The sequence below is a fragment of the Geotrypetes seraphini genome, chromosome 10 (genome assembly GCF_902459505.1).
Source record: "Geotrypetes seraphini chromosome 10, aGeoSer1.1, whole genome shotgun sequence".
Taxonomy (NCBI): Eukaryota; Metazoa; Chordata; class Amphibia; order Gymnophiona; family Dermophiidae; genus Geotrypetes; species Geotrypetes seraphini.
The window spans coordinates 62,367,733-62,391,769 of NC_047093.1; the positions used below are offsets into that span (position 1 = coordinate 62,367,733).

The 24,037-nt window shown below is 43.8% G+C and overlaps 1 protein-coding gene across 1 annotated transcript in view; it reads right to left on the bottom strand.

Annotated features, from left to right (window-relative positions):
* Nucleotides 1-1,609: 1,609 nt before the first annotated feature.
* GPSM1 (G protein signaling modulator 1) overlaps nucleotides 1,610-24,037 on the bottom strand; it is a 283,173-nt gene continuing 260,745 nt past the window's right edge. Inside the window, exons 12-14 of the mRNA XM_033962239.1 lie at nucleotides 19,327-19,483; nucleotides 6,330-6,538; nucleotides 1,610-3,626 (exon numbers count right to left, since the gene is read on the bottom strand). Coding sequence (XP_033818130.1) covers nucleotides 3,420-3,626; nucleotides 6,330-6,538; nucleotides 19,327-19,483 — 573 coding nt within the window. The 3' untranslated portion in view covers nucleotides 1,610-3,419. The remainder of the gene's footprint in view (nucleotides 3,627-6,329; nucleotides 6,539-19,326; nucleotides 19,484-24,037) is intronic.

Below are 24,037 nucleotides of genomic sequence, written 5' to 3' on the forward strand. Positions count from 1 at the left end.
TTCCCTGTTGCCTTGTTCAGTTGCATAAAACAATCTGCAGTTTTCTGAAGCATAAATCCTATTAAGAGGTGCTTTAATATTCCAACATGGGCAAGAGCGGATAGCGTAGCTGGTTTTAAGAAAGGTTTGGACAAGTTCCTGAAGGAAAAGTCCATAGTCTGTTATTGAGAAAGACATGGCGGAAGCCACTGCTTGCCCTGTATTGGTATCATGGAATATTGCTACACCTTGGGTTTTGGCCATGTACCGGTGACCTGGATTGGCCACCGTGAGAATGGGCTACTGGGCTTTATGGACCATTGGTCTGACCCAGTAAGGCTATTCTTATGTTCATTTTATTTCCAGCTGAGCCAGGTCCTTATCTGTTCAGAATAACATGTAACCAGCTAAATATAGTTTAACACATATGTGTTCATGTATGCATGTAAATGATTAGAATGCCAGCACCTGTATGTGTATTTGCTACCTAGATCTAGGTGGCTTTCTATAGAATTATCCCTATTTGGTGTAAATGAACTAACAGACCATTCTGTTCAACTGGCTAATTTGCTACTTCTCTTCTACTGACTTCATTCAAATCTCTGCCGTTTCCTTACCCTGGATACCAGGAGAGAAACAGTAGTAAATGAGGCGTCTACTTTAGATATCACACACTCAGTCAACGTGGGGGGGTAACATTCACAGCTTACTATACTCTATACTATAGCTCCTATACTCTAGAGGAGCGCAGGGAAAGGGGTGACATGATTGAGACATTTAAGTACGTCACAGGTCGTGTCAAAGTGGAAAACGACATATTCTTTCCCAAGGGACCCTCAGTCACAAGGGGGGCATCCGCTCAAACTCAGAGGAGGGAAATTTAGTGGTAACACCAGGAAGTATTTCTTCACAGAAAGGGTGGTAGATCACTGGAACAAACTTCCGGTGCAGGTGATCAAGGCCACCAGCGTGCTCGACTTTAAGAATAAATGGGACATCCACGTGGGATCCCTACGAGGGTCGAGTTAAGGAACTAGGTCATTAGCACTCAGACTTAATGGGGTGGGTCAGTAGAGTGGGCAGACTTGATGGGCTGTAGCCCTTTTCTGCCGTCATCTTTCTATGTTTCTACTAGAAAATGTTACCGAATATTAATACTTGAAGGTTGCAAGAGAGGCCCATATTTTGTAAAATTTTTAACATGGAGAAAAAAAAACCCTCAAACCAAAGTGACAGCAAATGGATACAATATCCAACTTAATGGCTGTCTTCAGTATTATCATCCGCATAAAAAACTCCATCAAAGTTCAAAACAAATGTCTTCAGTAACTAGCTCACTCAAGATAAACACTGCAAAATTACTTAGCTGTAGATTTTCCAAAGTGACTTTCTCACTCCGTGCACTTCTTTATAATCAAAATTTCCATAAAGTCATTGCAATATCTTAATCCAAGCTTCCCGCAGCATCTTAATCCAAACACCTGACAAAGACTCTTGTTTCACTGGCTAACACCGGCTGCTTCAGGGGATTAACTACTCTCTCAGCAGTGCATAATTGTGCAGCATAGAAACATGATGGCAGATAGAGGCCAAACTGCCCATCCGCAGTCACCACTCGTACAGCTGAGACTTAGACCACAAAATATTTTATTAAAGCACAAAACTCCCCCAAAGCCTTATATATTATATTTGGCAGATACTGTTGTAAAAAACAAATAAAAGTACCTCTAGGGGTGGAAACACCCAATAAATGCACAATTAGAAATAAATAGGATAATACATTCACAGGTGTGGCATTTACCTTAATGCTCTGAGAGCCTAGTGTTCCAACTATAGTTTGCTTTTCAGTTCTTTCTGGCATGTGGGCTAAAACTGTAGTGCTCTGCCAGTTCCACTAATTCTTAGCTTGGTTTTAGTCCTTAAGGCAAACTATCTCAGTTGAAGAATAGCTTTTATGGGGCTTCCATTCTCCCAGCTCCTTGGGAAGAATTTGGTCCTAGTGCTGGCTTTTGCTTGATTTTACTAGTAGGTCCTAGAGGAGCTAGGATTGTGACTGTACTGATGAAGCCACCTGTTACCCATGCCTCATAAGTGGCTAGACCCCAGCCCTTGGAGCCAGATTTGGAAAAGCCTGTATTGTACAAGAATCGCCATCCCTTCCCACCTTGGTCACAATGTGAAACACAAAACTTCCAGAACTACAGATCGAACATTTTAAGATTTAATGCCCAATGCAAAGCATTTTAGCACTTTTGTGGAAGGGCACAAAAAGTGTATATTGCAATGATTTCTGGGGACTTGACCAACAGAAATTCCATATTTTGGATAGTTTTATTCCTGCTCAACTGAGCAATAATCATTCTTAACTTCTACTATAGTCTTTTCAAACAGTAATTTCAGTGGCCTTGTCTTCACATTCCCTAATAAAGGTAAGTGATGTGTGAGACATTATAATTCTAAGAGGGTGCCTACCTTTCTTGATAGTATACTAGCATAATCAATCAAATAGCACAGACACAATGCCACCCGTAGATCTTGCACCTAGAATGGCAAAGTACATATGTAAATTATAGCATTATATAATTTACTTGGGTGTGTGCCCCATCCAAATTCTACCCATACAATGTCCTGCTAAGTACACACCTTTGAACACTGGTGCATACTTACTTAATAGCATATAATCAGATTATTGCCATATACACAAGTATGAATACTGGCATTTATATGTGCACTTGTCACCTAATTCTAAGCATGTTTTTGTAGAATTAGCCCCTATGTGGTTTAAATAGCCAACCAGACCATTCCTACTCAAATGGCCAAGTTGCTATTTCTCTTTCACCGCCTCCATGCAAATCTCAGCTGTTTCCTTGCCTTGGATACCAGGGTGGAAACAGTAGTAAGTGAAGCATCTTTTAACATGACTTCCATTATCACACTGTCCACAGTCTTTACTGTATATCAGAACAGGGAGGGAGTGGACTATCTTTCCTCCTAGGACTACTTTTCAATGAGATACAGCACATCTATTAAAAGCACTGGCTTCAATATTGCAAATCATCCCCCCAACTGGTTAGTTGGAAATGTGCTTCCTTGTACTCGGGTTCCAGTCTGTGATCCTGATCATCATTTCAACAGCCTCTTTTTGCTGTGGTAGGTTTTAGTCACTTAAAAATGTCATTTGCCTATAAGTGATCGGCAGAAAAATGATTGAGAGTTTCTCCTTGTTTCTGAGCTCTTGTTGACCTTGAAGAGTTTAGCGAGGATGGATTTCTAGATCCCGTCTGCAATCTTGAAGCCGGTTAAGCAAAGTTTGTTTGCTTTCATTTTTATCTTAAGAAAGGCTGCCTGTTTTTCTTAATTTTGAATGTCTGGGAGTGCTGTTACTAGGCTGAAGGGAAGAGGCATTGTTGTGTTGGCACTAAGTTTTTCATGTGTTTGCTTTAGCTATTGCTTGGCCTCTGTTGCTGTGCCTCTTGGTCTTCTCTTTCCTCTCCCTCTTCTTGAGCAGAAGAGAGGTCAACTCGTTGCTCATCCATGCGTTTGGCTTGGACCCGCTGGATGAGGCTGAAGAAGTCTTCATCTGGCATGGTGGGGCCCCGAGGAACTGAGTCTGGTGGTGCACATCGTTGATCATCTATTCGCGATGACTGCAAAGATGAAAACCAAGAGAGAGAAATTAAGAGAACGAGCATGTAATTCAAAGAGAATGCAATCTCCTGAGAGTCCTGAAGTGCTTAATACAATTTAATGCTGATCTCCAGTCTCACCTGCAATTAGTTGTACCCTATCCGCCTCATCATTCCCTATGTAATTCACTACCTAAGCAGTGTGTAGAAATCCACCATTTTTGTCCTGTTTGTCATAATAAGACTGTAAGCTCTTTCAAGCAGGGATTGTCTCTTGTGTGTTTAATGTACAGTGCTGCAAGCTTCTGGAAGTGCTATAGAAATAATAAATAGTAGTAGTATAGTGTGGACATTGCATCAGCCCTAAAGCTGGTACAAATGTCTTCACCTGCCCCTTACACTCGCATTTTATAAAGACAAGAAGGCGTCTACTTGTCTTTATAAAATAAGCTTAGTACCAGGTACCTTACAAGGCACCTTCTGATAAAATTACTTCCAATATGTGAACAGTGTGCAGGTGGTTTTGCTTGGATTACTTTCCCTTTAACTGTACTTCCTTTTCCAGGAAAAGCAGAGGCTTCCCTCATCCTGAATTTGTCTGCAAGAATCTCTCTGATCAGTGCAAGTCAATTTCAAGTGTATTCATATGCTGAGAGTTGATTACAGAGTCTTATTTCCATGAGCGAGGCTGTTTCACCTGCAGGAATGGCTTTGGAAAAAAGTCCCCTCAAAGTGCCTTTGGCTAGATTCACTAAGCAAACCGATCGTGTACCGATCGGTTTACGAGTCCTTTGCGACCTTTTTTCCCTCCGACCCGATTCACTAACCTCTCTGATCTGATTCCGATCCATGCATGCAAATGAGGGGACATAGCATGCAAAGTAAGCAGGGATGCGATTCACTAAACTTTTCAAAGGACACCGACTGGGCTAGCTGATCCAAAAAGAAGCGACTGGTCGCTCATGACCTTTCCTGCTCTCTGCCGACTTCTCCTGCCCTTTTCAGCCCCGACTCCTCACCCTGTCCTGCCCTTTTCAGCCTGACTTCAACCCCGACTCTTCTCTTGTCGCCCTGCGCTCTGGCTTGCTGCCCTGATTCCTGCCCTTTCCCCGCACTGCGAGCCTGTGGTTTTAACCTGTGGGTTTAAAGCGGGTTAAAACCACAGGCTCGTGAAAAAAACCCAGAAAAAAAATAAAGCAGCTTGCAGCTCCTTAAGCATGCGCAGATCATCTACAGATGGTCTGCGCATGCTTCAGGATCGCTCACTAGTGATCCTTGTGGTCGGTGGGAGGCATTCCTCCGATCGCCCCCATTTGCATGCTGAGCGTTGGTGAATTGATTGGCCTGCCGCGGATCGGACATGGATCAGGCATGAAGAGGTAGATTAGTGAATCTAGCCCTTTGAGTCTGCGCAGCTCTGTTGTGCTGTTTATCACAAACTGCTTATCTGCGTGAATGCTTCTCTGCTTGTTAAACATTACTGATAAAGAAAGGCTGGGGGTCTGAAGAGGGAGAACTGCAATATGGGAAAGCAGTACATGACCATGCTTTATTATTACATATGGCAGATGGGCAATTGACCATAAAATTAAATCTTTGTTCTTGTGAGCTAATGGTACCAGTCTCTCTTCTTTTGAGATTGTGTTATCAAATATGAATGGTTTAAAATGTTGTGTGCTTGCAGTCTTACCTGAAGTGATGTCAACCCTTCTGGGCCTTTTCTCCCCACCGCCCCCCTTTCTGTTACTGAAAGAGCTCAACTTTTATTGTGATGGTTTATGGCAAGTACAATTTATACATACAATACAACAGTGTGGTACTCCGTGCTTTGGGTGTAATTTAATTACTTCTCATCTATGCATGAAGGCCAAGTAGGAGCCTATTATTGGACTTTGTTAAGATAACAGTGGCACACAAAATCAACAGAAATAGTGGGCCAAAGCAATCATGTAAATTTGCATTTGCTCTGCCCACACTCTTTCCCAATTCCTCCTCCTCCAGAACCGCTACAGCCCAGATCACGAAGAAGTAGGCATAAACATTTTCGGTGCCTATATTTTGCTCACAACCCACTGTGTAACTTTAAAAGAGGTCTTTTCCACGTGTAAAGCAGGATCTACCCTCAGAAAAACTGTTATTATACATAAAGAAGGTAATTTTATAAACATTCTCTAGTACTGTCATGGCAAAGCTTGTAATGATAGGGTTACCAGATTTTACTATTGTAAAATCCATACCCATGGCCCCACCCCCCAGGTCCGCCCAGTTCCACCCAACCCCTCCCCTTTCTGCTTAAGTCACGCTCCATTCCGCTCCAGCCTTGCCCCCTTCAACCTTTCTCGTGCTCGGAGCCACATTGGGAGGGCATCTACGCATGTGCACGTGTGATACGATGACATCACATGCACGCACATGTGCAGATGCCCTCCCGATGCGGTCCCAAGCTGGAAGCTTTTCAAAACCCAGCCAAAGTGCTGGGTTTTGAAAAGCCGTCCGGACGCCCAGACATGTCCTCTAAAAAGAGGGTGCGTTGGGGGTAAATCTGAATGTCTGGTAACCCTATGTGATGAAGAGTAAAAAAAAAAAAAAAAAAAATTAAGACTGGGCAAGAAGTGAAATTAACCCATTCCACTTGCTGGTATTTAGTCTCCCCACTGGAGTCACTCTGCTTTTATAGAACCTTGGCCAGTATATTTCTCCTTTGGTTAAGGACCGTTTTCCTACCTGACATTTCATTAGCATGTTGAAAAACTCATCTCCAGGTTCTTGCGAGTCTCCCTCTGCTCTCAGGTGGCTCAGGTTATTGTGCGTTATTCTTAGGCCTGGCAAGTTACCGACACTGGCTCTCTGGTCATCTAATCTTCTGCTCTGAGAACTGGCTATGAGATCAAAAAACTCTTCTGTTTGCGGCGAAGCCATTACTGAAGAAGGAGCTGTACAGGAAATGAAAAAAGAGTTAAAGAGCAGTGTTAACTTGAGATGGATCTCAGTTATCTATAGGATTCAAAGCTTAGCGTGAGATGTTAGCTGGCATAGAATTATCAAATCCAAGCAGATCAGTATTCAACCAGCACGGTTGCCAACAGTGCTTAACCTGCCCACACAGGTAATGGCGTCGAATATATGGAGTGACTGGTCACTACCCTGGCACTATCTTTTTAGCTTAGGATTACTATTCAACAGGCTTCAACTAAATGGATAAATTATTTGTTTAGTGGCTGAATTTTTGCTGCTAGATGTTTAAATTTAGCACTATCTCCACCCTGCCTCAGTGCACAATTAAATGGATAATATCTGGCCATTTACCAACTTAAATATGTACCACAGAATAATCAAGAATCTAATAACCAAAACATAGTAGTTTACATATTACATACAGGTACTTTTACATATGTTTAGACAAGAACTTATTTTGTACCCGGGGCAATGAAGTATTGAGTGACTTGCACAGAGTCACAAGGAGCTGTAGTGGGAATCAAACTCACAACCTCAAGGTGCTGAGGCAGCTGCTATAACCACTAGGCCGCTCCTCCACATCAAATCCCAAGTTTTGTACCTGGGGCAATGGAGGATTAAGTCATTTGGCCATGGTCGTATGTAGCCACAGTGGGAATCAAACCTAGTTTCTCTGGTTCTCGGCCCAGTGCGCTAACCATTGATAACCTATTTGAATATTAGCCTGAAGGACCTATGCAGTTGGCATTGCTGCTAACTGTGCAAGTTTTTTTTGAATATTAAGCTAAGTGTTGCAGTCTTGGTGCAAAAATGATTTTTTTCCCCCCTACTTTTTAATTCTATTTGTACTATCCAGTATTTGGCTTCAGCCAAAATTTATAGGTGGTTCATCATTGTGCCACTACAATCTACTACACTTATGTTAAAATTATGACAAGAATTCATTTTCCAATACAGTGTTCCCCTGGTTGTTTGCGGTCAGAGGTTCACGGTCCCGGTCATTCGCGGTATTTTTCGACCATGAACCGCCAACAAGGAGAGGGCAGTGGGAGAGGCAGGAGAGAGCAGCCAGAGCGCCGCGAGTGCAGGAAATCACTTGCAGTACGCTCCGACCGCCTCTTCCTGCACTAAGTCTGGCCTTATCCAATCAGGAGCTACTTTGACACGCAGCTCCTGATTGGATAAGGCTCGACTTAGTGCAGGAAGAGGCAGTCGGAGCATACCGTGAGTGATTTCCTGCACTTGCGGCGCTCCGGCTGCTCTCCCGCTGCCCTTTTCAGGCTCCCCCATGAAAAACCGTATTCGCAGTTTTTCGAGTTTCACGGGGGTTCCTGGAAAGGAACCCCCGTGAATATCGAGGGAGTACTGTATACCAAACCCTTGTAGCATGGGTCAGCAAACTACAGCCCACAGAGTTCTGGGCCACAGCAAGGCTAGTGGGATTCCCAGACTTCATCAGCTAAAGATAATAGTAATAGCAGGGTGACAAATTCAGCTAACTCCAGTTCCCCCCCCCCCCCTGCTATTCCGCAAGCTCCGGTGGGCACCCCCACTGCTCTTTCAGTCATACTGGCAGTGATTGAGCACATTGCACTGCCCAGAAGATTCTAGTACAGTTGTTGTTCTTTTCTAGGCCTGCACAAAGCAAGCACCAAATCCCAGGACACAGTCATCATGCCCTAATTACAGTATATCAAATAGAACCATGTGTGAAGGGGAGAACATAATTATATTCCTTCCTTCTAATTAGACCAACTTCAGGACACAAGGAGGGTTTGATTGTTACAGTGATGTGGCACTTATTCTGCTGCAAGCTGAATGGCTTTGTTACAAGACTGGATGTGTGCATGAAGTGTGACTTCTTTTATGATTACCAGTGGTTTATGGTTTATTAAAAGTTGCTACACTGTAAGCCTAAAGTAGGGTCTCACAAACTTTGCAAGCTGCGGCACACTAAAGTGGTGGCCGCGGCTCGAGGGCACCTGGAAGTGTGGGGACATCAACGTGTGACATCATCCTGTTGATGTCTGCACATGTGCGGAGGCTCTAAATGGGACCCTGAGCTGCCAGTGGGGGTGTGTGTCCAGAAAAAGAAGAGGCGTTGGCGGCAGCTGCCTGCCTTCAGGATGTGCCTCCCGCCGCGAGAAGCACATCCTGTAGGCAGGCAGCCGGCGCTGGCGCCTCTCCTCCTCCCCGGCGTCTCGCAGCACACCTGAAATCTCGTGCGGCACACAGTTTGCGATACACTGGCCTAACGCATAGCTCTAGGCAGTTTATGAAAAAACAAGTTAAAAGTAGGCAAGGAATTGACCTAAGTTGTTGGGAGGGATATTTGTTAGATTTTGTATTCATAAAAGATTATTCTTTTGTCTATGATATTATTGTTTTGTTATGGTTGTGATTTTTTTTTTTTTTTTAATTATTTAATTATTTATTAACTTTCACATTTTCCAAGCATAAAAAATCTTGTACTGATAGTGAATTAACAATAATAATAATAGGAATCACAATTAAACTTATAAAAGATAATGAAAACATGAAATAATCTATATAACTATTTAGATACAAATTAATCTCACTCAAGTCCTCAAAGCTGGATCCAAGAATTATTGAGTAATATTTGAACTAAGATTATATTAATAAAGAAAAAATAACTATTCTTTGCTAGATGAGGAGCAAATATATCTAGTCCTGAGTTATTGTTTCTTCATTTTCCGGTCGCTTTTGAGACAAAAATTTTGTCAGCTGACTCGGATAAAAAAAAAAAACATTTTAATGATTGGTATCTAACAATATATTTGCATGGATAACGGAGGAAAAAAACTCCTCCAATCTGTATCACCCCAGGTTTCAGCAACAGAAACTGGTGTCGTCTTTTTTTTTTTTTTAGTTTCCTTCGAAACATCTGGAAAAATTTGAATGTGGAGACCAAGAAAGTCCTTCATTCTATTTTTAAAGAATAACTTCAGTATCCAATCTTTATCCGGGGATAATGCCACTGTAATTAAGAGAGTAGCTGGTTTAGCTACCTCTTGATCAGAAGTTTCTAACATTGCGGAAATATCTAAAGGAGTCTCTCGTTGGTCTTGTACTTCAATGTGGTCTTGAGACATAATTGGGAGGTAATATACCCTTGTAAGAGGAGGCAAAGAGGCCTCTGGAATATTAAGAATTTCTAAAAAGTACCGTTTTACCATGTTTCTGGGAGGAACGGAGAGGATCTGTGGAAAATTTATTAATCTCAAATTATTAATTCTACTATTGTTTTCAAGAGCCTCAAGTTTTCGCCACAGAATTATATTGTCTTTAACTGTCGCTTCTTGATTTTGCTTTAAAGTTTTAACTTCTTTTTTGAATGTCTGTTTTATATAAAGTGAATTCGTTGTTCAACAATCTCTTCTTTCTGTGTCTTCATTTCAATTTCCAAACTTTTTATCTGTGGACTGAAAGCGTTCCCAAGGTGCACAACTAAATCCCACAGGGCTTCTAATGTTACCTCCGGGGGTTTAACTGGATTAAAAGAGGAAGCATGGTTGTGATTAATAAAAAAAAAAAATTTCACAAAAGAGTAGGAAAGGAACTCCATTCCATAGAAGGAAAATAAAAGAATCCAAACAAAATTAAAATGAGAAGCTTACTCACTAACACATTTACAACAGGAACCAGGAGCAAGGATATTCAATTCAGTCTTCGGGACATACCAGCCAGTCAGGTTTTCAGGATAGCCACAAGGAATATGCAAGAGATTTGCACAGAATGGTAGGTATTGCATGCAAATTTATCTTATGCATATTCATTGTGGACCTTCTGAAAATCTGACTAGCTAAGTGTGTCCTGAGTGGCTGGGTTGAGAAGCTCTGATCTGGAGCAGTGGTTCTCAAACCTGTCTGGGGGTGGGGTGGACTATCACCCAGTCAGGTTTTCAGGATATCCCCAATGAATATGTATGACAAAGATCTGTACATAACGGAGGTTACAGGTATGCAAATCTGGCTCATGCATACACATTAGGGGGTATCTTGAAAACCCAACTGGCTGGTGCCCCAGGGCAGGTTTGAGAACCATTGCTCTAGAATAAGGAACCACCGCCAACGCTCTGAACCAACGGAAGTGTGCTGGCCTCATAGCAAAATCCCAGGAAAGGCATAAGTAAATAAATGAGCCTTTAAAAACACTCTACAGTATACGTCTTATAAGATAGTTCTTACTTAGCAGTGGCTTTGTGTATCATTGGAACTCTCATATATCAAAAGAAAGGGAAGCAGAACCATGTGATTCACTTGAACTGTGGCTGCCTTGACCATTGCCACAGGTGCATCCCACACACAATTCAAGTTCTAGATCTGGTGTGGATGGACAGCAATGTCTAAGCTAATACAAACAGATATCACTACCCTAACATGTGCCTACTTAAACATCAGAGCCTTAGGACCTAAAACAGAACACATTAAAAACTGAAAACCTAGACTGTCTTTTCCTCACAGAAACCTGGTTAACTTCAGATGCAGATCCTAGAATAACAGAAGTTTGCCCTCAGGGATACAAAATAACAGTGACCTGCAGAGAGAAAAAAAGAGGAGGAGGACTAGCAATCTTAATCAAGGACTCCCTAACCCTAAATATACTCGAAGAAACATCCATCCCACAAATGGACTTCCTTGCCTGCCATCTCTCAAGCACAACTCTAAAAAAACTCACTAAACTGCTACATAACACCAGGAAACTGGACCACAGTAAGACCTGAATTTGAAAACTTCATATACCAAAACTCATTAACAGCAGAATACAACCTCATCCTAGGAGACCTAAACATACACCTTGAAGACCAAGCATTCAAACCAGCAGATAACTGTCTATCATTTCTCAATGCCTCATCCTTCCAAATCCTAAACCCACAAACCACGCATGAAAAAGGACACCAACTTGACATTGCAGCCTTCTTGACCCATCAACCATCCTCCCCAGAAATTCAAACACCTAATGGAACCTGGCCCCCATCCTTCTGGTCAGACCACCACACATACACATTCAACATCAACTGGACCAAGAACGAAACCATACCTAAACCCCAAAAAATAACTTACACCTCACGCAAACACATCGACCCCCCCCAAATTCTGGACAAAAATAGATGAAACAATCCAGGACTTTGACCCCAAGGACTTCATCTCACAGTGGAACAATCTGACTACCAACATCCTTGATGAACTAGCCCAACTACAAACCAAAACTAGAATCAGCAGAAGATCAGATCAATGGTTTGACAATGAACTACTCCTATTTAAAAGACAATGCAGACGACTAGAAAGAACATGGAGAAAAACTAATCTAGATCACAAGAAAACCACCTGGAAAAAAACAAACAATACAAAATACTACTAAAGGACAAGAGAAAAACACATTACACTAATCTAATAGGCACAGAAACCCAAGATACCAAGAAACTATTCCAAATATTAAAACAGACACTAAATCCTACATGACCACTAACAATACCCCACCCCCTTCAGCCACCCTCTTAGCAGAACACTTCAAGAACAAAATTACAAATGCCAGAGCCACCCTCAATTGTACCCCATCCCACCTAAACGAACTCACAATTCTTCCCACAGATAAAGAATCAACTGCAGCTGACAGAACATGGTCTCAATTCCCCAACATACAATGGTCTGAATTCAATAAACTCTACAAAAAGTACAGCCACGCATCCTGCGACCTTAACCACTGCCCATCATATCTCCTTACAACCTCCAGCACAAAATTCCGTACTCTACTTCTGCAATGGATACAAACCATGCTCACTGACGGCCTTTTCCCAACTGACCTCAGCGAAATCATTATCACCCCAATCCAAAAAGATCCAAAAGGACCAACAGACCAACCATCCAACTACAGACCCATTGCCTCAATACCTCTATATGTCAAACTGACAGAAGGACTAGTAGCTAAACACATCACCAACCATGTAGATGACCATAATATACTTCACCCCATGCAATTTGGCTTCAGATCCAACTTCAGCACAGAGACATTACTATGCTCCCTCATTGACATAGCCAGACAACACCTCAGCACAGGAAAAAAAATACTTCTCATACAACTAGACCTTACTACAGCATTTGACCTGGTAGACCATAACACCCTACTGCAAATTTTGGATGCAATAGGCATCTCAGATAAACTATACTCTTGGTTTGAAGGCTTCCTAAAATCCAGAACATATAGAGTAAAATCAGATAAAGAAAAATCTGAACCTTGGTCCAACCCTTGCGGCATACCACAAGGATTCCCGCTATCCCCCATTCTCTTCAACCTATACACTGCATCTCTCAGAACATACCTAGATAATCTAGGCATCACCACCTACAGTTATGCAGATGACATTCTCATTCTCATACCTTTTGATCAACCAAAGACCGCCATGACAAACACACTACACCGAACACTAGAAACAGTAGCAACCTGGATGAAAGATCACAAACTGAAACTCAACACAGACAAAACTAAATTCATCCTCTTCGAAAATGACAAAGTCCCAACCATAACCAATATAGAAATTAACACAATCAACTATCCCATTCAAACTACCATAAAACTACTAGGAATGACTATAGACCGATGCTGCACCATGCAACCGCAAATAAATAAAACAATATAGAAATCCTTCGCAATGATGAGAAACCTAAGACAAATCAGGAAATTCTTCAAAAAAACACAATTCCAGCTTATAGTACAATCCCTAATCCTAAATCTACTACATTACTGCAACATCCTCTACCTCCCCTGCCTGCTACAATGACTAAACAACTACAAACAATCCAAAATACAGCTCTGAGACTCATCTACTCATTGAGAAAACACGACCATATTACAGAAGCATACATCAACTCACATTGGCTACCAATCCAAGAAAGAATACTATTTAAATTCTACTGTATGTTATTTAAAGCCTTAAACGGAGACAGCCCAACCTACCTGAACAACCGCCTCATCCAAACCACCTCAATCAGACATAGAAAAACACACACCCCATTCACACACCCTTCGATCAAAGAAGTAAAACGGAAAAAAACTATACGATGGCATCCTGGCCACTCAAGCAGCTAAACTAGATAACCAAATCTCCAATTTACCGATAACGACACCAGACTACAAGACGTTCACAAAAGAAATAAAAACTATACTCTTCAAGAAATTCCTGAAACAGCCCTAACTTCAAACTTACCATCCTTCCTCCCTCCCTCTTCCCACCACACAGAAACTACATAACCTACTCTTTACCTCTCTAGAAAGGACAAATGTTCTTCCATTGTAACCCTCCATTTTTTATCTCTTTTGTAATCCGCCTTGAACCGCAAGGTAATGGTGGAATAGAAATCTTTAATGTAATGCAATGTAATGTAATACACCAGGGTGAGCTCTCCTATGCCAGGGCTCATGTTTTGTAAATTTGTTGCTGTTCCTTCTCTCTTTTCAGATGTGACTAAAATGATCAGAATGTCAAAAGGAAATTTTAAAACAATCCAGGAATGCAAGACCTTTGAAGTTAAAATGACAAAACATTTTAATACCTCTTAGTCAGGATTTAAACAGAGATCTAGATTTTCTACCACATTATAGACCATAAAAATGATCCTGCCTTATCAGCCCCTGATCAGCCATCTCCTCCCTGTTTCTCACCCCTCAACCTCTACCTTTTCCCATGAACATCAATCTGGGTTATTTCTAAATAGCAACTTTATCAATGATATAGATTAATTCCAAATGTAGCACTTGGATGTGCATGCAAAAGGGAGGTGCTCAGATAGCCTTTATGCTCCTTTCATCATTTGTCTTAATCTTTGGCATTTAAGGACCTGTTTTATGTTTTTCATACATTTTCTTTTTCTGAAAATAAGGGGTTATTCAATATGGCCATTTGTACTTATGATACCACTACAAAGAGATAAACTATTTACCCTAAATGTTCATCTTGGTGACTAGTTGCTTACTTCTTTCCTGCTTCTTTGCAATTTAAATGGCAGCAGAGCTATGAAATTATGAGGTCCTTTTATTAAGGTGCAATAACCGATTTAGCTAAGGCATCCATTATTTCTTAGCATTTAGTGCGCACTAAATCGGTTAGCGCACCTTAATAAAAGGACCCCTATATTCTATACAAATACAGTATTTATATTGGCCATTATTTTCTAGGCAACAGCAAATGGGATAGTTGTGATGGGCACCTTATCAATTAACTGATATGTTGGCGCATGGTCTTTGAGGACAAGCATTTATGCATTGCTGAAACTCCTGTTTCCATAAATCCATTAGTCAATAAAGCACCAATAGTCTTTGGGCTCCTTTTACAAAGCTGTGCTAGCGGTTTTAGCGCACGCGCTAGATGCTAACGCCAGCATTGAGCTGGCGTTAGTTCTAGCCACGTAGCGTGGGTTTAGCGCGGGCTAAAATTCTGCGTGCGCTAAAAACGCTATCGCAGCTTAGTAAAAGGAGCCCTTTGTGTCATTTCTGGATCACCTATTTCCTTTTAGCCCTAAAAAGGCAGCAGGCATTCACTACAATCTCAATGCAAAAAGTGAAAAAACAACCTCCAACACTACCACAATCAATGCATGTAACTATAATGCATGTTCATCACTGGCATTAGTTACCATGCAACAATGTAAATGGTGCAAGAGATGGGGGCTCATTTTCAAAGCACTTAGACACACAAAGTACCATAGCTTTCTGTATGTGTCTAAGTGCTTTGAAAATGAGCCCCAAGATCTAATAAAGACATTCAAGGCAAATAGTTTACAGCAGTGTTCTTCAACCTTTTGACACCTATGGACCGGCGGAAATAAAATAATTATATTGTGGACCAGCAGTTGAAGAACACTGGACTAAGTGATGAGCTAGACCCCGCCCATCTCCAACCAATCTCTGCCCCAGACCCCGCCCCATAATAGTACTAATTGTAACACTATTTTTTCCATTCATTTTTCATATATACACACAATATAATCTTATTAACACATAATGGTTAAACACAAAATTAAACTACACAAAGCACACCGTACATATGCTTCTCAACATTAATTCTTACCAGAATGCAAATTATACAGACAGCAGAGATAAATTCTCAAAATTAACACAATTCAATCACTAAATTAACAACTAAAACCATTCCCCCTACCTTTGTTGTCTCCCTCACTCCATGCCTTAACTTCTGGCTGTTTTATGCCGCCCCCGGTGTTATCTTCGGGCTGGCTCCCTCTTCCTCACTGACGCAGTGCACTAAAGCGCAGGCAGTGGCTTCTCGCGCGTCCCACACCTGAACCAGAAGCATTGCTTCTGACGTTGCGACATCAGAGAGAAGATTTCTGGTTCAGGTACGTAGGAGCCGCTGCCCGTGTCTTTATGCACTGTGTCAGTGAAGAAGAGGGAGCCGGCTCGAAGATAATGCCACATCGATCTGATCAGCGGCTGAAGAACACTCTCTTGGGCCAGATGTAAGTGCCGGCCCTGCGGATTGGCACCAGTCTACGGACCAGCGGTTGAAGAACACTAATTTACAGAATCATACACAAGGGAGTCTACTGCTGCTACTTATCATTTCTACAGCACTACTAGACATAGAAGAGACAGTCCCTGCTCATAAGAGGCCCTAGATAATAGATAACAGCTGCCCAACAAAAAAAGGCAAAATGTAGAACAGCCAGCAAACCCAAATATTTTTTGTCTGTAAAATTCTAATCTAATCCAGGATCTAATTCCACATCCTTTCAAGATTCAGAGCAGGTTACAAAATTAAAAACCTTAGTTTTTGTTAAAAAAACCAATTTGAAAGAAATAAGTCTAAGAGCCTTATGAAAAGCAGTATATGAATTACCGTATTTTTCGCTCCATAAGACACACTTTTTTCTCACCCAAAAGTGGGTGGAAATCTTGGTGTGTCTTATGAAGCGAAGGTGAAAAATTTGAATCCCCCACATGGCTGCAAAACCCCCCTCCGCGCACCAGCTTTTTAAACACCGCCAGACGCTCCCCCTATACAATTCCAACCCCCACAGCTGCACCACTTTCAGCCGCACCACCTTTTTAAACACTGCCTTGCCGCCCCCGTACAATCACCTTTCAGCCGCACAACTTTTTTAAACAAACCCCCACCGCCATCACTGTCTTCACTGCTGTATCTTTTTCAAGCCTGGTGGTCCAGTGTATATCCCTCCCTCCACGGCTCTGCATTATTTTCTGGCAACAGGTGTGCGGCAATCAGGCCCAAGCTTTACACGCTCCCGCTTTGGCCCGCGCCGCTTTCTGAATGGCTGGCGGCAGTTCTTGCGGGACTTGCGAGAACTGCTGACAGCCATTCAGAAAGTGGTGTGGGGCCAGACGGGAACGCGGATTGGCCCAGGTGCCTTAGGCCCCACCAGAAGGCAGGGCTTTGGGACGGATGGGCCAATCCGGCCTCATTCCGTCGTTGGCTGCCTGCCGGACAGGCGGATTTGGCTCCCGTCTGTTCGGCCAACTAAACCAAAGGTACGGGGAAGGGGGGTGGGGGTGTCATGGGGGTCGGCCAGGGGGGTCGCGGGTCGGCTGGGGGGGGGGTGGTCGGAGATTCTTGGGGGGGGGGCGGTCGTTGGGGGGAGGGGGGTTTGCATCGAGGGCAGGAGGGCCTGGGATCCCTCCTGCCCGTAATGTAGTGCGGGGTAGGGGGTCGCCGTGGCCAGGAGGGTTTGGGCTCCCTCCTGGCCCGATGTGTCGGGGGGGGGGAGCAGGATCGGCTGGGTCAGGAGGGTTTGGGCTTCCTCCTGGCCCGAACAACTAGCGGGGGGGGTGGAGTCGCCAGGGCCAGGAGGACTTGGGCTCCCTCCTGGCCCGATATTGTTGGGGAGTCGGTGGGGCAAGAGGGCTTGAGCTCCCTCTTGCCCCGATGTTGTGGGGGGGGGGGTCGCGGTTTGACATGACAGGAGGGCTTGGGCACCCTCCTGCCTGGATCGTTGGTTGGGGGGATTCTGTAACCGGTGTTGTTTTTGACAGGCACCGGTTACAGAATCCAGCTTTTAGGCGAAGGACTGGCTCCTCCTTCGCCTAAAAGCCCTTCTGTTGGACGTTTGTGGCCTAGGCGTGTTTTTGTTTCATTATGGCTAAAAAGTGTAGACGTGCTGTGGGGGCACTTGTAGACGTAGTGGAGATTGGGCGCTTAGGCAGAGGAAGGCCATAATCAAAACATGGACGTTTGTTTTGGTTATGGACACTTTCCCTGCTTCTGGGTTGAACGTTTAGGGACTTAGGCCAAAAGGGGACTTAGACGCTTTTTTTTATTATGCCCCTCTATGTGTTGTTAATACGATTATATTGTGTGTGTGTGTGTATATATATGAAAAATGAATGGAAAAATGGTGTTACAATTAGTACTATTAGGGGGGGGGATCTGGGTTGGAGATTGGGTGGAGACGGGCGGGATCTGGCCCACAACTTAGCCCAGTGTTCTTCAACTGCCTGTCAGTGGACTGGTTACGGTCCACAAAATAATTATTTTATTTCCGCCGGTCCATAGGTGTCAAAACGTTGAAGAACACTGCTCTATACTTCAAAAAACAAAAAATAAACCCAACAATTCAAACAGGGAAGGCAACCTGAAATTATAAAATGGAAGCTAGGTAGAAACAACCAGAAGACACTCTTATTCTCATTACTTACCTAAATTATGGACACTATCCCCCCATCCATTAGATCTCTAGACAGTTTTGGAACTTCAGGAAAGCCGTGAAAACCTTCCTCTTTACAAACCCAGCTCCTTAACAACCCGCGTCCACATCCGCAAAGCCACCACCAAATACACCAATCGGAATCTCACTAAAACTCACTTGCCACCGCAAATATAACCATAATTAGTACCACATTCTCGAACAATCAAAGATGCACCCACCTGCTAAGAAAAGCTCCTTTACCTCCATGTCCACTAAGTAAATATTTTATGTCTCTATGTTATGTCCACACTCTAAATGCTAAAATTTAAACCCCTTTGACTATACTGTAAATGCTGTAAACTCTATTTCTCACTGAAGCATGTCCTACCCATACTATGAATGTATTCTTGTAACCCGTTCTGGGCTCCTTTGGGAGGACGGGCTAAATAAATAAATAAATAAAAGATCATTGTAGCCTATTTCTCAAAGAGACCTTGCAGAATGGACAGTGCATAATCTACTAAATTGAAGGGAGGCCCAGTCCAAATGGATATGAGATGTGGTTTATTTATTCAATTTTCAATTTCTATTTATTTATTCAATTTTCTATACTGTTCTCCCAGGAGAGCTTAGAACGGTTTGCATTAATTTATTATTAATTTATTCAGGAACTCAAGCATTTTTCCCTGTCTGTCCCAGCGGGCTCACAATCTTTCTAATGTACTTGGGGCATGGGGGGATTAAGTGACTTGCCCAGGGTCACAAGGAGCAGGGTGGGTTTGAACCCACAACCTCAGGGTGCTGAGGCTGAAGCTTTTAACCACTATGTCTCACTCTTCTCCCCCACCCACCCCCCGGACAGAAAGCTGTGTTGCAACTTTGGAGTTCACTCTACATAATCTGTGAAAAGATTTTGCCCTTTTCAGAAAGCTCTGGAGTAAGCTATCTATTCAAGCAGAGACTCCGTGAACTGCTTGCCTTCAGCAAAAGACTTTTCCTCGGGCACTATCCTTTGGTCATGTTACACAGTGATCACGTTATTACAGACAGAAGAAAACTTCTTTTTCTTAGTAAAGAAAGTCAAAACTTACGAATTTGGTCATCTAATATGGAGGCAGGTGTAGAGGCAACCTCTGGGGTCCCACTCTGGCATCCCTCTAGGGTACACCGCTGGTCATCCATTCGGTTATTCTGAAATTTGCTTATTAGGTCAAAGAAGCATTCTTCATCTGAAGGTGCTCGATTGATCTGTAAAATAAATGGAAGTTTGAGCTTGAAAACTATCAATTATTTCTAATACAGATGTCAGTGGCTATAATCTTTCACCTTTGTGGAAAGCACCAGTGTGAAGGCAGCAGCATGACAGAAATAATCCAGAGACGTGAGAGCTTGCCTTAGAGTTTATGTCAATGAGTCAATGAGTCAACAGTAACAAAAAACACAGAAAGGTAATTATCACTGATTGCCATTGTTATTGAGAAAAGACATGGAGGAAGCCACTGCTTGCCCTGGATCGGTAGCATGGAATGTTGCTGCTCTTTGGGCTTTCCACTGTGAGAACGGGCTACTGGTCTTGATGGATCATTGGGCTGACCAAGTAAGGCTAATTTTATGTTCTTATGTTCTATGATCATCTCCTAGATTAAGATTTAAAAAAGTTATGTTATGTGCAATCTTATATCCTGCCGAATCCTCATTAGTTATAGTTCTAGGTAGGCTACAGGCAACATATTGTTACATAGAATTTTGTATAGAGTTAATACATTACAAAGAATTATGCATGTTACATAAAGTTATCAAATTATACATACAGTCTGATGCAATATATCTTAAGTATCAAGAATTCTGTATCCTGAAAATAAAGTCTGATCTTACATTGTAAAGACTTTCATGTAAGATACTTGCTAAAGTGTAAAATAATGGTATTATGTACATATTTATATATACACACACAAGGGTCTTTTTATCAATCCACACTAGCGGGGTTAGCACATCGTACATTTCATCACGCCCTAACTCCCGCGGCCGGCTAAAAAACCAACGCCTGCTCAATGCAGGCGCTAGCAGCTAGTGCGGCAGGCGGTTTAACGTGCGTTAAACCCCTCCCGCAGCTTGATAAAAGGACCCCTAAGTAGTAGATTTAAAACTGGAGAAAATTTCTTAAAACAATGTGTAATTAAACTCTGGAATTCGTTGCCGGAGAATGTGGTGAAATCCGTTAGCTTAGCAGGGTTTAAGAAAGGTTTTGATCATTTGCTAAAATAGAAGTCCATAGGCCATTATTGAGATTGCTTGGGGAAATCCACTGCTTGTTCCTAGGATAAGCAGCATAAAATCTGTTTTACTCCTTGGAATCTAGCTAGGTACTTGGGTTGGCCACTATTGGAAAGAGGATACTGGGCTTGATGAACCTTTGGTCTGTCCCAGTATGGCAATTGTTATGTTTGCAGAAGCCATGAAAATGATACAGGTTTCGCCAGCTGGCCTGGAAAAGCTCAAATCAACAAATTTAACTTTACATTGCATCTTTGAAACCTTGCAAAATTTTGCAATGAGGAAAAAACAAACAGCAGCTTCCAGATGGTAGTGCAGAATGCCCTGAAAACACTCAGCTTCTGTCACGCCTACTTCTCTATATGTGGTCCATAAAAATAGAGCATTTTCCATTAGCAATTGTGTGTTCATCATAGTTTTCCCTACTAACACAGTGTTGAGAGAAGCAGGAGCTGGACTCTAGAATGGTGTCACAGATCAAAATTCAAAACATCAATTAATTAAATTAAATTTTTGGGATTTAGCTCATTTATTTCAGTAGTAGCTCAAGGTGAGTTCAATTTGGGTGCAGTAAATATTTCCCTGTCCCCAGATCTAAGAGGCTCTCTTACTAAACTGGTCTAGTAAATGAGCTTAGCACATCCTGGGATGCACTAGGAGGAACCTAAGACTCTGATTGGCCCAGTGCCCAAGTCCCCTCCTATGGGAGAGGCCTTAGGCGTCTTGGCCAATCAGAGCCTTAGGCCCCTCCCAGTGCATCCCAGGATGCACCAGGAAGGGAAAGCCCCGCCATTTTGAAGAAGCGGGTCTGTTCTTTTCTCTATAAAATCCCCAAAATTCATTCTTTCTTCTTTGAGCACGCTGCCAGAATTTTCGTCCTCTCTCATATCCTATCTGCCCTATTGCTCCTATTCTATACCGATCTACCAGAGAATGATGTCTATTCTCTATGGTCTTTAGCAGCCCAACTAATCTACTACCACTGCTATTATGACCATGTAACACCTCTTACTTAGGGGGACATAAATGATTATTTCAGAAACTTCAAACTACTGTATATAAAATGTGACCTGATATTTGTTGCCCATCAATCAGAGTATGTCCGCTTTTAATTCAGCTGCACTGATTGCCAGTTGCAGCAAGGATTTTATATAGTGATGTATGATGGTTTTCAAAATCTTTCATGGTAAAGCTTCATTATACCTATCAAATTTATTGTTTTTCCCACAAAATTAATCATCTACATTGATGTGGAAGAAATTTGATTTAAACCTTCCAAATTCTAGTAGAATTTTATCTTAAAGATTACTGTATCCTTTTCATGTCACGCCACAAAAATATGGAATTCTTTACCTAGACAATTATCTGTCATATAGGAAGGCTGCTAAAACATTAATGTTTCAAAAGTATTAACTGATTAGATTTTTTGACTGCTCTGTATGATGTTATTTCCTAGGTATGCCAAGACTCTTTTTCAGTACCGTATTTTCACGCAAATAACGCGCACCCGTATAAAACGCGCACACGGGTATAGCGCGCAGAAATCACGATGATATGTACAAAAACTTTGGTATACCGCGCTCACGGGTATACCGCGCATGCTGCCCGACGCTCCTTTCGCCCGCCCTGACTTTCCGTGCGCTGTCCCGACTCTCCCCCTGACTTCCGTGCACTGTCCCCCCTTGAAGGTCTGTCCCCATCCTGAAAGCCTGATGCCCCCCCCGACGTCCGATACATCCCTCCCCCCCGAAGGACCGCCGACTCCCCAACAATATCGGGCCAGGAGGGAGCCCAAATCCTCCTGGCCACGGCGACCCCCTAACCCCACCCCGCACTACATTACGGGCAGGAGGGATCCCAGGCCCTCCTGCCCTTGACGCAAACCCCCCTCCCCCCCAACGACCGCCCCCCCCAAGAACCTCCGACCGCCCCCCCAGCCGACCCGCGACCCCCCTGGCGACCCCCACGACCCCCCCACCCCCCTTCCCCGTACCTTTGGTAGTTGGCCGGACAGACGGGAGCCAAACCCGCCTGTCCGGCAGGCAGCCAACGAAGGAATGAGGCCGGATTGGCCCATCCATCCTAAAGCTCCGCCTACTGGTGGGGCCTAAGGCGCGTGGGCCAATCAGAATAGGCCCTGGAGCCTTAGGTCCCACCTGGGGGCGCGGCCTGAGGCACATGGTCGGGTTGGGCCCATGTGCCTCAGGCCGCGCCCCCAGGTGGGACCTAAGGCTCCAGGGCCTATTCTGATTGGCCCACACGCCTTAGGCCCCACCAGTAGGCGGAGCTTTAGGATGGATGGGCCAATCCGGCCTCATTCCTTCGTTGGCTGCCTGCCGGACAGGCGGGTTTGGCTCCCGTCTGTCCGGCCAACTACCAAAGGTACGGGGAAGGGGGTGGGGAGGTCGTGGGGGTCGCCAGGGGGATCGCGGGTCGGCTGGGGGGCGGTCGGAGGTTCTTGGGGGGGGCGGTCGTTGGGGGGGGAGGGGGGTTTGCGTCGAGGGCAGGAGGGCCTGGGATCCCTCCTGCCCGTAATGTAGTGCGGGGTGGGGTTAGGGGGTCGCCGTGGCCAGGAGGGTTTGGGCTCCCTTCTGGCCCGATATTGTCGGGAAGTCGGCGGTCCTTCGGGGTGGGGGTGCGAGCGGTCCTGCCGGGGGGGGGGGATGTATCGGACGTCGGGGAGTCGGCCGGGCAAGAGGGCTTGGGCTCCCTCTTGCTCCGATCGTGGATGCGGGTGCGGGTGGGAGCGCGTGCGAGCGGTCGTTCGGGGTGGGGGTGCGAGCGGTCCTGCTGGGGGGGTGAATCGGGCGTCGGGCGGGGTGGGAACTATGTTTTAAAACTTTTGTATACCGCGCTCACGCATATAACGCGCGAGGGGTATGCGCGGTAGGTAAAAACGCGTATAACGCGCGCGTTATATGCGTGAAAATACGGTAATCCACATACAACTCATTAGGTTTAGGGTTACCGGACATGTACCCTTTTTAGAGAACTGTCCGGGCTCTTGTATGGATTTTCTAAAACCTGGCAGTTGTCCAGGTTTTGGAAAGTCCTGACCAGTTTCGGCCGCATCTAGAGGGCCTCTGAGCATGTTCCAGGCTCTCCAGATGCAGCTGGAGCTGGTTGTAGAAAAGAGGAGACTTGCCAGGGGCGAGGCTGGGGGTGGAAAGGGGCAGATCCGGAGGCGGAATGTGGCGGGTTTATGTGTCCAGGGTTTTCTTTTTCAAAATATGGTAACCCTAATTAGGGTAGATATTGAATATAAGTACTATAATGGAATGAGCCAGAACTGTAGTCTCTGAATTGCTTGGAAATGGCAAAAATTAAGAGGTCAATGAAAAACAAAGCAAATTAGCTCATATGAATAAAATTATCACAAACTAGTAATTCATGGATTAGACATCTTCTGAGAGCTGCAGGTTAAGGGTGGAGAAGGCAAGGCAGCACTGGCACAGCTGTCAAAGACAACCCTTTGAAACTGCTATAGCTGTGGACCTGAGAAACCCTGTACATGCTCACGCGCCTAAA